Raw genomic sequence first — 11,433 nt, forward strand, 5'->3', positions numbered from 1 at the left:
CGGGAGGGCAGGGCACTGGCACACCGCGGTCCCTCGGTTGGCCCGCGCCGGCCCTGCGCGCCTCCCGCGGGGAAGGCGTGGGCGGCCGCCGTGGACAGCCCGCTGCGGGTCGCGGCCACCGCGCCGAGCCTCGGCCTGGCCCTGCTGCGGGAGGCCTAGTTGCGTCACCTCCCCGTCCTCCGTCCTCCGTCCGCTCGGCGTGATTCTTGGGCCCCGCTAGCGGGTAAGCCTGCCGCAGGTGTTCCGTGTGATGTCAGAGTTTGGGAAACTTGCCTTTCCAGAAGGGATACCTGTCCTTGGGTTTTCCGGGCAGCGGGGGGCAGTCTCAGCAGGCGCCTAGCCGGGAGGGCAGGGCACTGGCACACAGAGGTCCCTACGGTGGCTGCTGCCGGAGGGGCAGGCCGAGTAGGTCACGGGGAGCGTCAGATTGTCGAGCGGATGTGGGCGAAGGTGCCAACTCCATCTTTACCAAGCAAGGCTTGTCCCCCTCGCGTCGAAGCCTCCGAATGTCTTTTTCTTTATTTAACAAACACTTGCGTGCTTGCTGCACGGGCCGCAGAGAGGTAAGAGTGGAAAGGGGCGTGAGCTTTGGAGTCAGGTGTGCCGTCTGCCATCTGTGCGACACTGAGTTATTTAACTTCTCTGCTCCTACTCGGGCTTATCTGCAAAACGAAGGTAATGATGTCTACTTTGCACGGTAATTGTCAGAATTCGAAGTGCCAAGCTGTTATGAGTAAGGGCACGGCACCCAGGCGCTTGAACTTGCTCCCTTGCTGAAGGTGCCCCGTTGCTTCGGCGGATTGAGAGCGGGGAACTTTTTGCTATTTTGGATGTTTGCTATTCCGCCAGATACGATGAAGCAGACTTGGGGGGTGGGGATGTCAAAACCCACAATCTCTCTACTAAAGACCTCATAAAATTGTAGAACTGGAAAGAGGTTAGGGCTTCACTTATTAAGTATTCATTAATAATTGCTTCTTATTGAGCACTTGCTGTGTGCCTGACACTGTCCCAAGCGCTTTACATACACTAACTTCTTTCATTCGTCCGGCAACCCAGTGCAGAAAGTAAGCATATCCCCATTTTACAGATGCAGAATAGGAGTCTCAGCCACAATCCTGAGACTAGTTAATGGCAGAACTGGAACTTGAACCCAGAACCCAGGCTTCTCAGGCTGTATGGAGCTTGAGCCTTGTTATTTCTCAGTGATGAGAGAGAGAGAGGGAGAGCGCGCCCTGGCAGTGTGAACCTGTGTAGGGGGATAAGGGAGGCATAAGCAGAGCTTAGAGGGCCAGTATTTGCTGCAAGAATAATATTTCAAATTGTTCAGTGATAAATTATCTTTTATTTTACATTTTACCCAGCATGGTCCAGATGTGAACCGAGATTTGGCCTTTTCACCCAGAGAAAAAGGAAAGGCTCATGGGCACACAGTGCTGAGATCGTGGGCACACAGTAGGTATTTGGGAAATGCCTGCGGAAAGAAGAAAAAATCTTGAGGTATTGTTATTTCTGCCAGACTGAGACCCATTGCTCAATACACAAAGGCTGCCTTAAGCCACTGTTACACAGTAACAGTATAATATGAGCATCTTTCCTATTCATGGACTTAAAGATTTGGTGGGTTTTTTTTTTTTTAATGTTTGTTTATTTTTGAGAGAGAGCGTGCACATGCCAGTGGGGGAGGGTCAGAGAGCAAAGGACGGAGAATCCAAATCAGGCCCTGTGCTGACAGCAGTCAGCCCGATGCAGGGCTCAAGCTCACAAATCCGGAGGTCATGACCTGAGCTGAAGTCAGACACTTAACTGACTGACCCACCCAGGTGCTCCCCAGGACCTAAAGATTTAAAGCTGTGTCTCAGACCAAGATTGGAATTCTGATCTGTGACCAACTGATGAGAGTTTGTTTTTTTGTTTTTTTTTTTAATGTTTATTTATTTTTGAGACAGAGAGAGACAGAGCATGAACGGGGGAGGGGCAGAGAGAGAGGGAGACACAGAATCGGAAGCAGGCTCCAGGCTCTGAGCCGTCAGCACAGAGCCAGATGCGGGGCTCGAACTCACGGACCGTGAGATCATGACCTGAGCCGAAGTCAGACGCCCAACCGACTGAGCCACCCAGGCGCCCCATGATGAGAGTTTTCAAATATGTGAACAAGAGAATCTGAGCTCTGGGCATCTGTAGTGATCTCTTGAGATATAGCAGTTTATTTTGCTTTAACATCTTAGATTTGGACCATATTGGGTCCAGCTGCCTGAGTTAAGTTTTCTGGAGAACACCGGATGATTGTTTGGTATAGAGGTAACGAGCTCAAGGTACTAGCTTTGTGGCAATATGAAATACTTAAGAAAGACCTGTGACTAATGGGCATTAATGTGGGAATAGTAAACTGGTTTCAAACGGTTGATGTTGTTGGTGGTTTCCGTCAGCTGTCGTTCTGGGTTCTATTTGATGATGTCTTAGGGCTGTAGAGTGGATTATACCAACTCACAGGTTTATGTTCCTCACCCATATAGATTAACACGCCCCCCAAGTTCCTCCACCTGAGAAGCTGTTACTGCCTCTGTACCCTCCCAGGTGCCCTAAAGCACCCAGTTCACCGTCTTCATCAACCCTAATGGGAGAAACTCTACCAGGGTGTATGCTCTCACCCCCCCGAACCCCGTCACCACCACACACAGTAAAGCTCTTTCCCAAAAAGAGGGTGCGTTAACCCAGTCGTAGATGGCAGAAGCCCAGTGTGAACTCAAGCAAAAAAGAGCCCCTCCGCCTTTGACAATTTAACTGGAAGTCCAAGGATGAGCCTCAGGTGTGGCTGAAATAGTGTCACAGACTCTTGGCCCTGCCTTTCTCTGCTCCTTTTTTTGCTTATTGGCCTCATTTTCTGCTGTTTTCTCTGTACGCACCGGCAGCCCCAAGCTGATGACTTTGCAGTGCTCTTCTGCATTGTAAGCTGGTCACTGTGGACAAGGGGACAGGGACACCATAATTGGACAGGTGTGTCACGGGCCCACTCCTGGGATGCCAGAGTAAACCGCTTGTCCATAACCACGTGGAATGACTGCCCCGTGTGCGTGTGCGCGCACCCCTGCTCGGATCCTACTTCGAGGCCCTTCCGGAGCCTTCCGACTGGGACGCCCGCCCTGGTTTTGCTTGTCCGTCAAGTTGTTGCTGTGTGGCCCTGCTCCTGTGCCCTCTGACCTTTCCACACCCGTGCTCCCGCCACATCCGCCCTTCCCCATGCCCTCAGACGATCTGCTGTCGGGGTTCAGGTCACGATTCTCCCAGAAGCCTCCCTGGGCCTCCGTCGATGGGTTAGGCCCCCTTCTCTCTGCTTATGGATCAACACCGGAACACGGCCCTATTGTAGATTTGAGGACCCTTGTCCTTAATTGGCGTTATTTCTCTTAACACTTATAACCCATCGGTGTTGCATGGTTGTTTGTTGCCTGTCTCTCCTCGTTAGAACATCAGCTTCATGAGAATAATGAGTGAAAGCATTTTTGTTTCATTTACTGCTGTGTTTCTAGGACCTAGGACAGTGCCTGACACGTAGCACGTGCTTGATCAGTGTTTATTAAATGCATGAATGAAAATCTGCCCACAGGGAGAAAATGCTGGCATCGTGTTGATGAGGACTCCAGTCTGCCTGATAGATACAGTTCTCACTGTAAATGTCTGCAGACTCCAGGACCCCGGGCCCACCCTGCAAACGCAGAGCCTCTCCCCGTGTGCCTGCACAGGCCAAGGTCGGGGCCCACGGAGAAGCCACGTGGAAATTCCACCCCGTGAAATGTTTCGCTCCCCACTCAAACCTTTCTCAACAATGATATGGTGTATATGGAGGCTTTTTCCATAGTTTGAGGCTTTTCCTTAGGGTATTTATTTTTAAAACATTTATTTGAGCACTTACAACGTGCCAGGCATTGTTCTAAGCCTTTTATAAATAACTCATTCTTTGATTGGAGTTTTGGGATCAAAAGTTGTGAACTTTAACATTTTTTTCCTTTTGAATACCAAACACTCAAGAAAGGCTAAAAAAATCCCAATTAGAAAATTCTAAAAGAGATGAGACCTGCAGCTCACCTCACCCTGCAGAGGCCGGCCTGTGGTGCGTGCCCCCCTGACCTTTCTGGGGTTTTAGTCGCAGCTGTTAAGTACATGAAGTTCTGTGTGCGTCTCTGGGCTGCAGACGTAGAGGTGCACGGGTCTCTCTCAGGCTCTTACTGCGTTTCGCCCCCGTGCAGCTCTGCGTGGCCATCTGCACCTCGCCTCCCCCGTGCGCTCGTCCGGGTGCTTCTGTTCCCGGCCCCGCGCTGGCTCGGGGTGTGTGGCGGCCGGATGGGGGGCCAGTGGCGCTTCGGCCCCGGGGCTGTGCGGTGTTGGTCTTCCGCCCTGTCCCCGGGAAGGCCCACGTCTGCCCTACATACAGAGCACATCCGTAGAGGGGCCTTACCTTCCAGAAGCCTACCTGTGCCATGCCCACTCCCAACGAAAAAGGGAGCGGGTGCCCTTTTGTTTCTTCTTTAGCACAGAGTAGTTCTCCTAGAAATAGACGCTTGGGGTGAGGGCCGCTGTGTAACCCCACGCTCCCCTCCAAGCACCAGGCCCTGCCTGCATCTGCTGCGGCCTGCGGTGCTGGGCTCGGTCCCGACGCGCTTCCCGAAGACCGCGTGCCCAGCACCCTGCCCAGAGCCCTGTCCGCTCCGGGACCCGGCGTTTTAACGAAAACCGGAAAATCTTTGTTACATTGAAAATTACTGTCTGGTTTTAATGTGTATCTTTTCTTACGATTAAGTTTGAGCTCTTTACAGACGGTTACCATGTTTATTTCCATTTTTTTAAATTCTCAGTCAATATTTTGTCTATTCACTTAATTGCATTTAAGTTACTTTTTACAAATTATACAAATTCCCTTAAAAAACCTGAATGTGTGCTCCTTATAAAAACAACTTTATCTGCCGTGGATATTTTTCTGATTTGTTGTTTGCCATCTAATTTTGGCTTTTTCATTAAACATACAAAACCTGCTTTTCGTTATTCTGTAGACGAATTTTGTGCTTTTTGATTTCTTCCTTTGCTTGCAAGCTTTAAAGTGTTTTTTTCTCATTCTGTATTCCAGTATTTTATGTTTTGCTTTTTTTTATTATTTTAAACAGCTAATACTCCATTTTATTTTAGATTTTAACAAATATTTTATGAAAATGCTGCATCGTGTTTTAAATAAAATCAGTTTGAATTAGATGGTCTATATTTTATTTTACATTACATTAGTGCATATATATTTTTCCTTTTTAAAATAATTTATCAGAATATCAAAGCTTGTTCCACAAAACTGAGATTGAAACATATGTATGTATAATTCTTTTAATTTTAACGTGCTTAGCATATCCACGAATCGCCGCACGGCATAGTGTTTCTCTGTGGCTGTCCATGTGGGGTAAGAACTCGTCCATGTGTAGCCAAAGGACAGGTGGGGCCCCTCCAGCCCTTATGTGCTGTTTCCCTAAGACCCTTTTTTCTTAAGATACAATTACGTGCAATAGACGGCAAATATTTCAGTGAATATTGATAAATATATATGCCCGCTAGTCACCATCCAAATCAAGAAATTAAAACCTTTCTATCACCCCAGAAAGTTCCCTCATGCCACTGCCAGAAACCACTCTCCCCAGAGCCACCACTGTTGTGATGTCTGTTATCTCCATACATTAGCTGAGCCGCTGTAAAATTTCACACAAATGGAGTTCTAGAACGTGCACTTCTGTGCGTGGTTCTTCCGGTCGGGATCAAGCGGGTCGCGCGTGTCGTTACCCTGTGTGTGAACGGACATTGGGGCTCTTAAGAATAAAGCTCTATGACCATTTTTTTCATCTTTTTTTGTTGAGGTACAAAACACATTGCCACACGAAGTGTAGCATTTTCAAGCATATGGTACAATCGTCTTACGTACGTTCACATCGCCAACCGTCCAGAACCTTTTCTCTTGCAAATCCGAAACTCTGTCTCCATTAGGTGGCAACTCCCCCTTCCTGCTCTTGCGCCGGTCTCTGTTAGCCTTCTTACATGACGCCTTTTTGTGGCCGCTTCTTTGTATCTTCCTGGTAAGTAAGTGCCTGGGAGTATAGTTGCTGGGTGTCGGTGGTGGGACGCTTAGCCTTAGAAGGAGCGGCCAAACAGTTTCCACGGTGTGGCACCGGTTCGTGTTCCCGCCAGCAGCGTATGAGAGTTCTAGTCGCTCCGTAGCCTCCCCAGGTTCAGATACTGTTCAGGTGTTTTTATTTGAGCCTTTCTGGTAGCTGCGAAGTGGAGTCTTACACTGTTTCCACTACTACACTTTGAGCTGCTTTTTTTAATGTTTATTTTTGAGAGGGAGAGAGACAGTGCGAGCAGGGGAGGGGCAGAGAGGGAGGGAGACACAGAATCCCAAGCAGGCTCCAGGCTCTGAGCCGTCAGCACAGAGCCCGACGTGGGGCTCGAACCCACGGACCGTGAGATCATGACCTGAAGTCCAGAGCCAATCATTTAACCGACGGAGCCCCCGGCGCCCCTAGGCTTCGCGCGTCCTAAGGGCAAGTTTTATGCCGTTTGTATTTGTTTTCCTATTCTTACTGGACCCCCCCCCCATCTGAGGGGTGGTAATGCTTTATAACAGGAAACTTGAAAATTGCAGAAAACTATTAAATTGAATAAAATTTCTGACGGGTAACTACGCCTGTCAGACATCCGTACGTGTTGGCGTGCTTCACACAGCGCCGTGTGGCTTATCCCGCACACAGGCCGGTGCTGGGGTTGCTTGATTGAGCAGCTCGGCCCTGTCCCGGCCTCCACTCTGCCACCGCAGGACATCACCTGTTGGCAGCAGGAATCCTTTGTCACGGGAAGCCCTGACAGCTTTTTGTGTTTTCTTGGCCAGAATTGTCACACGTATCACTGGCGGGAGAAACGGAATCGCCAAGAGGAGGTTATTAGATGCCCCACAATCCTCCCTCCGGGTCTGGGGAGGAAGCCTGGCCTTCTCAGAGGAAGGTGGGCAGAGTCGGGCCGCCTCAGAAAGGAAGCCTTTCTTGTGGGGTTGGTCGGTACCTGCCACTTGGGCGCGTTGTTTTCCAAAAGCTGAAGTTGTTCTGTGTTTACGGTTTTGTGTTCCGTTCACTTGTTATGATTTAAACATTTCCCGTGGCGTTAACTCTGTAAATACCACTCTTATGTGTCATGTAACTAATTCACGGCTCTTCCAGAATTTATGTGACCATGTGTTCAACTTTGGACTTGACGGCTGTTTTCAGTTTTTCCCTATTGTAAACAATGCTGTCGCAAACGTAAGTTTTCATACTAGATTTCGGGTTTTCCTCCTCAAGATGGATCTTTATTATTATGTTCACTAATAATAACTATGTAGTCCTAGGATTACATTGTCATTAGTGGTAATGGCTGTTGGCTGTTAGCTGAAGTCACGGACATACTTGAGACCTCTGACGCCCAGTGTCCGATTACTTTCGTACAACACTTGGACCCGTCGTCTAAGTAGCTGTTTCTCCCCCTCCCTTCTTGGTCTTCTCCCTCCCACCTCTTCCTTTCATCCAGTCATTAACGCATACTCCTCTGACGGGTAATTTGTCACGTACCTTCTATCACCAAAGCACTGTGCTGGGTCACGGCTGTAAGACTTGTACTGCTCAGGAGAGACGGACGTAACGCGTGATCAGATAGCCTGCAAATGCTTAGCCGCAGCTAGTGCTAAAGACTGTGAAGAAAGCTTCCTAGGGTCATGGGTACTATAAATTTTATATGCCTTCTGCTCCCGGCACAGGGACAAGACGAGGAGAAAACAGTGTGTGCCTGCAAGAGTGCTCTGTGGCTGTTGGACAGACAGAGCGGAAGGTGCCTTTTGTGAAGCCTGCTTAGGGGACGTTTAGCCAGGAAGCGGGGCATGCTGCAGACCTTGTCGTGACCTTGGGCCTTTATCCAAAGAGCAGTGGGTAGCCATAAAGGGTTTAAAGGACGGAGATGGCGGTGACCTAATCCTATTTGAGAACATTTTGGGTAGGGCCAGTGTGGGTTCCTAGAGTCCAAGGTGAGACTGTGAAGGCAGACGTAGAGTCCCCAGCTACCACTGGGTAGTCTTATTTTTTTTGACCGATTTATTACATTTTCGTGTCTTTAGTTGTCAGTGCGATTGTTTCCCCGAATGTTTGACAGGCATTTATACTTGTTTGTGTGTGCGAATTGCCTTTTTATCAACCGTACTGTTGATAAAAGTACAACGTGGGGATGGCTTAAGGCCAAGGCCACCTGCTGTGAGCCAGAGTGCTGGCTCTGGGACTTCCAGCAACCTCCGTGGCTTTGGTCTGCCTCAGTTTCCTCTTCTGCAACATGGGGACTGTGATTGTGTTCCTCTCGGGTGATGGGGCTGATGGGTAGGCTGGTGTGCCGGCTGCAGAGCAGAGCTCACCGCTCACCACTGTGTGTAAGTGTCTGACACGCACACGCGCACACAGCTCTGGGTCCCACGTGTGTTGTAATGGGTTCCCTCTCTGCTTTCATGTTTTTATTAATATATTTTTAAACTGATTCTTAAACACTGTCCTGTTTTTTGAACCACAAAACTTTATCTGCAGTGAACAGACGTCTTCCATTGCTGTGAAACAAGTCAGACATTCTGACTTAGTTTTTTAGAATACTTTACAAATAGCCTTTTAATCCATTTGTAACCTATTTTGGCTTATTACTGTAAGACAAGGCTCCAAATACGTTCCCCGCCCCCCCCCCCCCAGAAGCCGATGAGTTGGCCGAGCTCCCTGTGTTGACATACCCTTCCTCCCTCCCTGCTGCTTTTGGCTCCCTGTCACATGTCAGACCAGTATACATGCTTTAGGGAACGTGGTCCTGCCCTGTCAGCCTGGAGCTCCATCCTTGTGTCGTACCAGACTGCTGAGAATGAAGACAGTGTAAGTAATCCTTTGTCGGCTACTCAGTCCTTTCTGCCCTGACCTCATTAGAACTTGCAGTGACCAGTTACTTACTCTGGCTCAGTTCGTAAATTGTCCCGCCATCTCATTTGGGGTTGGTGTATCCTTGTACTTAAGAATACACTCCTCAGCAGAGTTGTATACTTTTCCACATGTAGGCTTTCACATTTCTTAAGATTATTCCTAGATGTTTATTTTTTTAATGGTTTAGTTGCTGTTAAGAGTACAGTATTTTTACCCTACACATAAGAAAGAAGTTGTGTTTTGTATATTTTTCTTATATCCAGCCAGATTCCTTGACTGCCTATTGGTTCTAAGAATTTTTCATTCTGGGGTCAACTGCAGTTCTGATATTATCTGCAAATAATCTGTTTTTTCTTTACTTTTAGCATATCTTTTTTTCTGCTTTAGGATATGCTAGAATTTCCGAAACAATGTTAAGTACCATATTTTTTTCATTCTAAGACTTTTGAGCATAAAGCATGCTCCTGATTCAACAATAGCCCCGGGGGGGGGGGGGGCTATCATATGAAATACATACACACCTTGTAATCACATCACAATATCAGAAATGTTAGAGGTGCATCTCAGAATTGAAATAAGATAACAGTAGTGGTGGCCATCCTTACTTTATTCCTCATTTTATTGGGAATGCCTAACCCATTTTAAATATGATATTGGCTGTTGATTTGTGCTGGACAGTGTCTGTAATATTTTTTCAAATAAAACAAAAGGTTCTAATTCTGCCAGACAGTAATGGGAAAGGCGTACTGTTTGGTTTAAGTAAAACATGGAAATTGTGGCTGTGCACATGTCGTCTCTGACAGCCGGTCTGTTTCAGCTTTTTCCTCTGATAGCCTCAGATGGCAGGAACCCGAGCAAGGTCTGTGCTAGTTTCGCACTCGGAGCTCCCTGTTTGCCCCGGCCATCAGGATGGCGTGTCAGCTCCCTAGAGCTGTAGTACAGATTGCCATGAATTTGGTGACTCAAAACAAGAGAAAATCGTTGTCAAAGGTCCAGAGGCCAGAAATCTGAAATCCGCATCACTGGGCCAACATCGGGGTGTCGCAGAGCCATGCTCCCTCCAGGGGCTCTAGGTGAGCATCCCCTGCCAGTGTCGGGTGGCCGCCTGCATCGCTTGGCCTGTGGCCACGTTACTCCTGTCCTTGAGGCCACCTTCTTCAAACCTCGCCTCTCTGTCTTCACACACCTTCTATACACAGAGCTGGTGTGTGTAGTCGGGAACGTCTGTGAACTCGTCGGTGCTGAAGGAAGGCTTTTATTTTTATTATTTTTTCAACGTTTATTTATTTTTGGGACAGAGAGAGACAGAGCATGAACGGGGGAGGGGCAGAGAGAGAGGGAGACACAGAATTGGAAACAGGCTCCAGGCTCTGAGCCATCAGCCCAGAGCCCGACGCGGGGCTCGAACTCACGGACCGCGAGATCGTGACCTGGCTGAAGTCGGACGCTTAACCGACTGCGCCACCCAGGCGCCCCAAGGAAGGCTTTTAAAGATACGTGTTACTCGTTCCCTCTGGAAAGAACACTGCAGATGCCTGGAGATGGCTCCGCTTTCGTTCACAGAAAGTCCGTCCACCGGAAGTGCGCCAAGAGCCCCTCCACCTCGGCCCCTTCCGCCGTCCACACTCCTCCTAAGACTATTCTGAAGACAGAATTACAAGCTGGTCAGTGCAGACTAGAGCGCGGAGAGAAAAACGACGTCAGCATGTCGGTTCGGTAGTAAATGGGTCGTGCCGGGAAGCGGCCACTTGGCAGGCACGTGGCTGTGCAGCAACCGGCTGTTGGTGAAACCCGCCCGCTCACCCGGGACACAGCGCGGACCGAGCGGCAGAGGCCGCCTTCGAGCCCGCCCACCACAGGACTGCGCTTGTCCCCTCTGCCTCCTACGAGCCTTGGAGATAGGGACGTGACCCTTGCCAGAGCTGGGACTGAGCCCATCCACCCACGGGCCGGGCCCTAGGGAGGACGAGAAGGCGACAGTGAGTGGGAGGCCCCCCCCTCTTTGGACCCTGGCTCAGAGGAGCCCAAATGTGGGCCGGTCGCCGACGCTCTCCGCTGGCCGGCGCCACACCGGAAGTGAGCCGTGTGCTGTGTGCCAGGCCGGCCGCCGTAGGAGAGGCAGTTTCGGGGGCGGGGCTTGACGCATCGAGTCACGAGAGGGCCATCGTGTGGGGTTTTAGAAGACGAAATGCACACGCACGGGTTAAACTTTCACGTGAGGGGCGCCTGGTGTCTCGGTGGGTTAAGGGTTCACTTCAGCTCCGGTCATGATCTCACAGTTCGTGGGTTTGAGCCCCGCGTCGGGCTCTGCTGACGGCTCGGAGCCTGGAGCCCGATTCGGATTCTGTGTCTCCCTCTGTCTCTGCCCCTCCCCCACGTGCGCGCGCGTGTGCGCTCTCTCTCAAAAATAAATATTTAAAAATTCTTTTTAAAAAAA

General features: G+C 49.5%; 1 protein-coding gene across 3 annotated transcripts in view; it reads left to right on the plus strand.

Moving 5' to 3' along the window:
• Positions 1-11,433, plus strand: part of ADAR (adenosine deaminase RNA specific) — a 38,636-nt gene that overhangs the window by 553 nt on the left and 26,650 nt on the right. The window contains exon 1 of one of the 3 annotated variants that reach the window (XM_040452778.1): positions 8,806-8,951. The exons of 1 other annotated variant lie outside the window; for it this stretch is intronic. In XM_040452778.1, coding sequence (XP_040308712.1) covers positions 8,853-8,951 — 99 coding nt within the window. In that variant the 5' untranslated portion in view covers positions 8,806-8,852. Of the gene's footprint in view, positions 1-8,805; positions 8,952-11,433 lie in introns of those variants that run through there. One more of the 3 variants, XM_040452780.1, reaches the window with a different exon arrangement.

This window comes from Herpailurus yagouaroundi, unplaced genomic scaffold (genome assembly GCF_014898765.1).
Source record: "Herpailurus yagouaroundi ecotype Mexico unplaced genomic scaffold, PumYag 207, whole genome shotgun sequence".
NCBI lineage: Eukaryota > Metazoa > Chordata > Mammalia > Carnivora > Felidae > Herpailurus > Herpailurus yagouaroundi.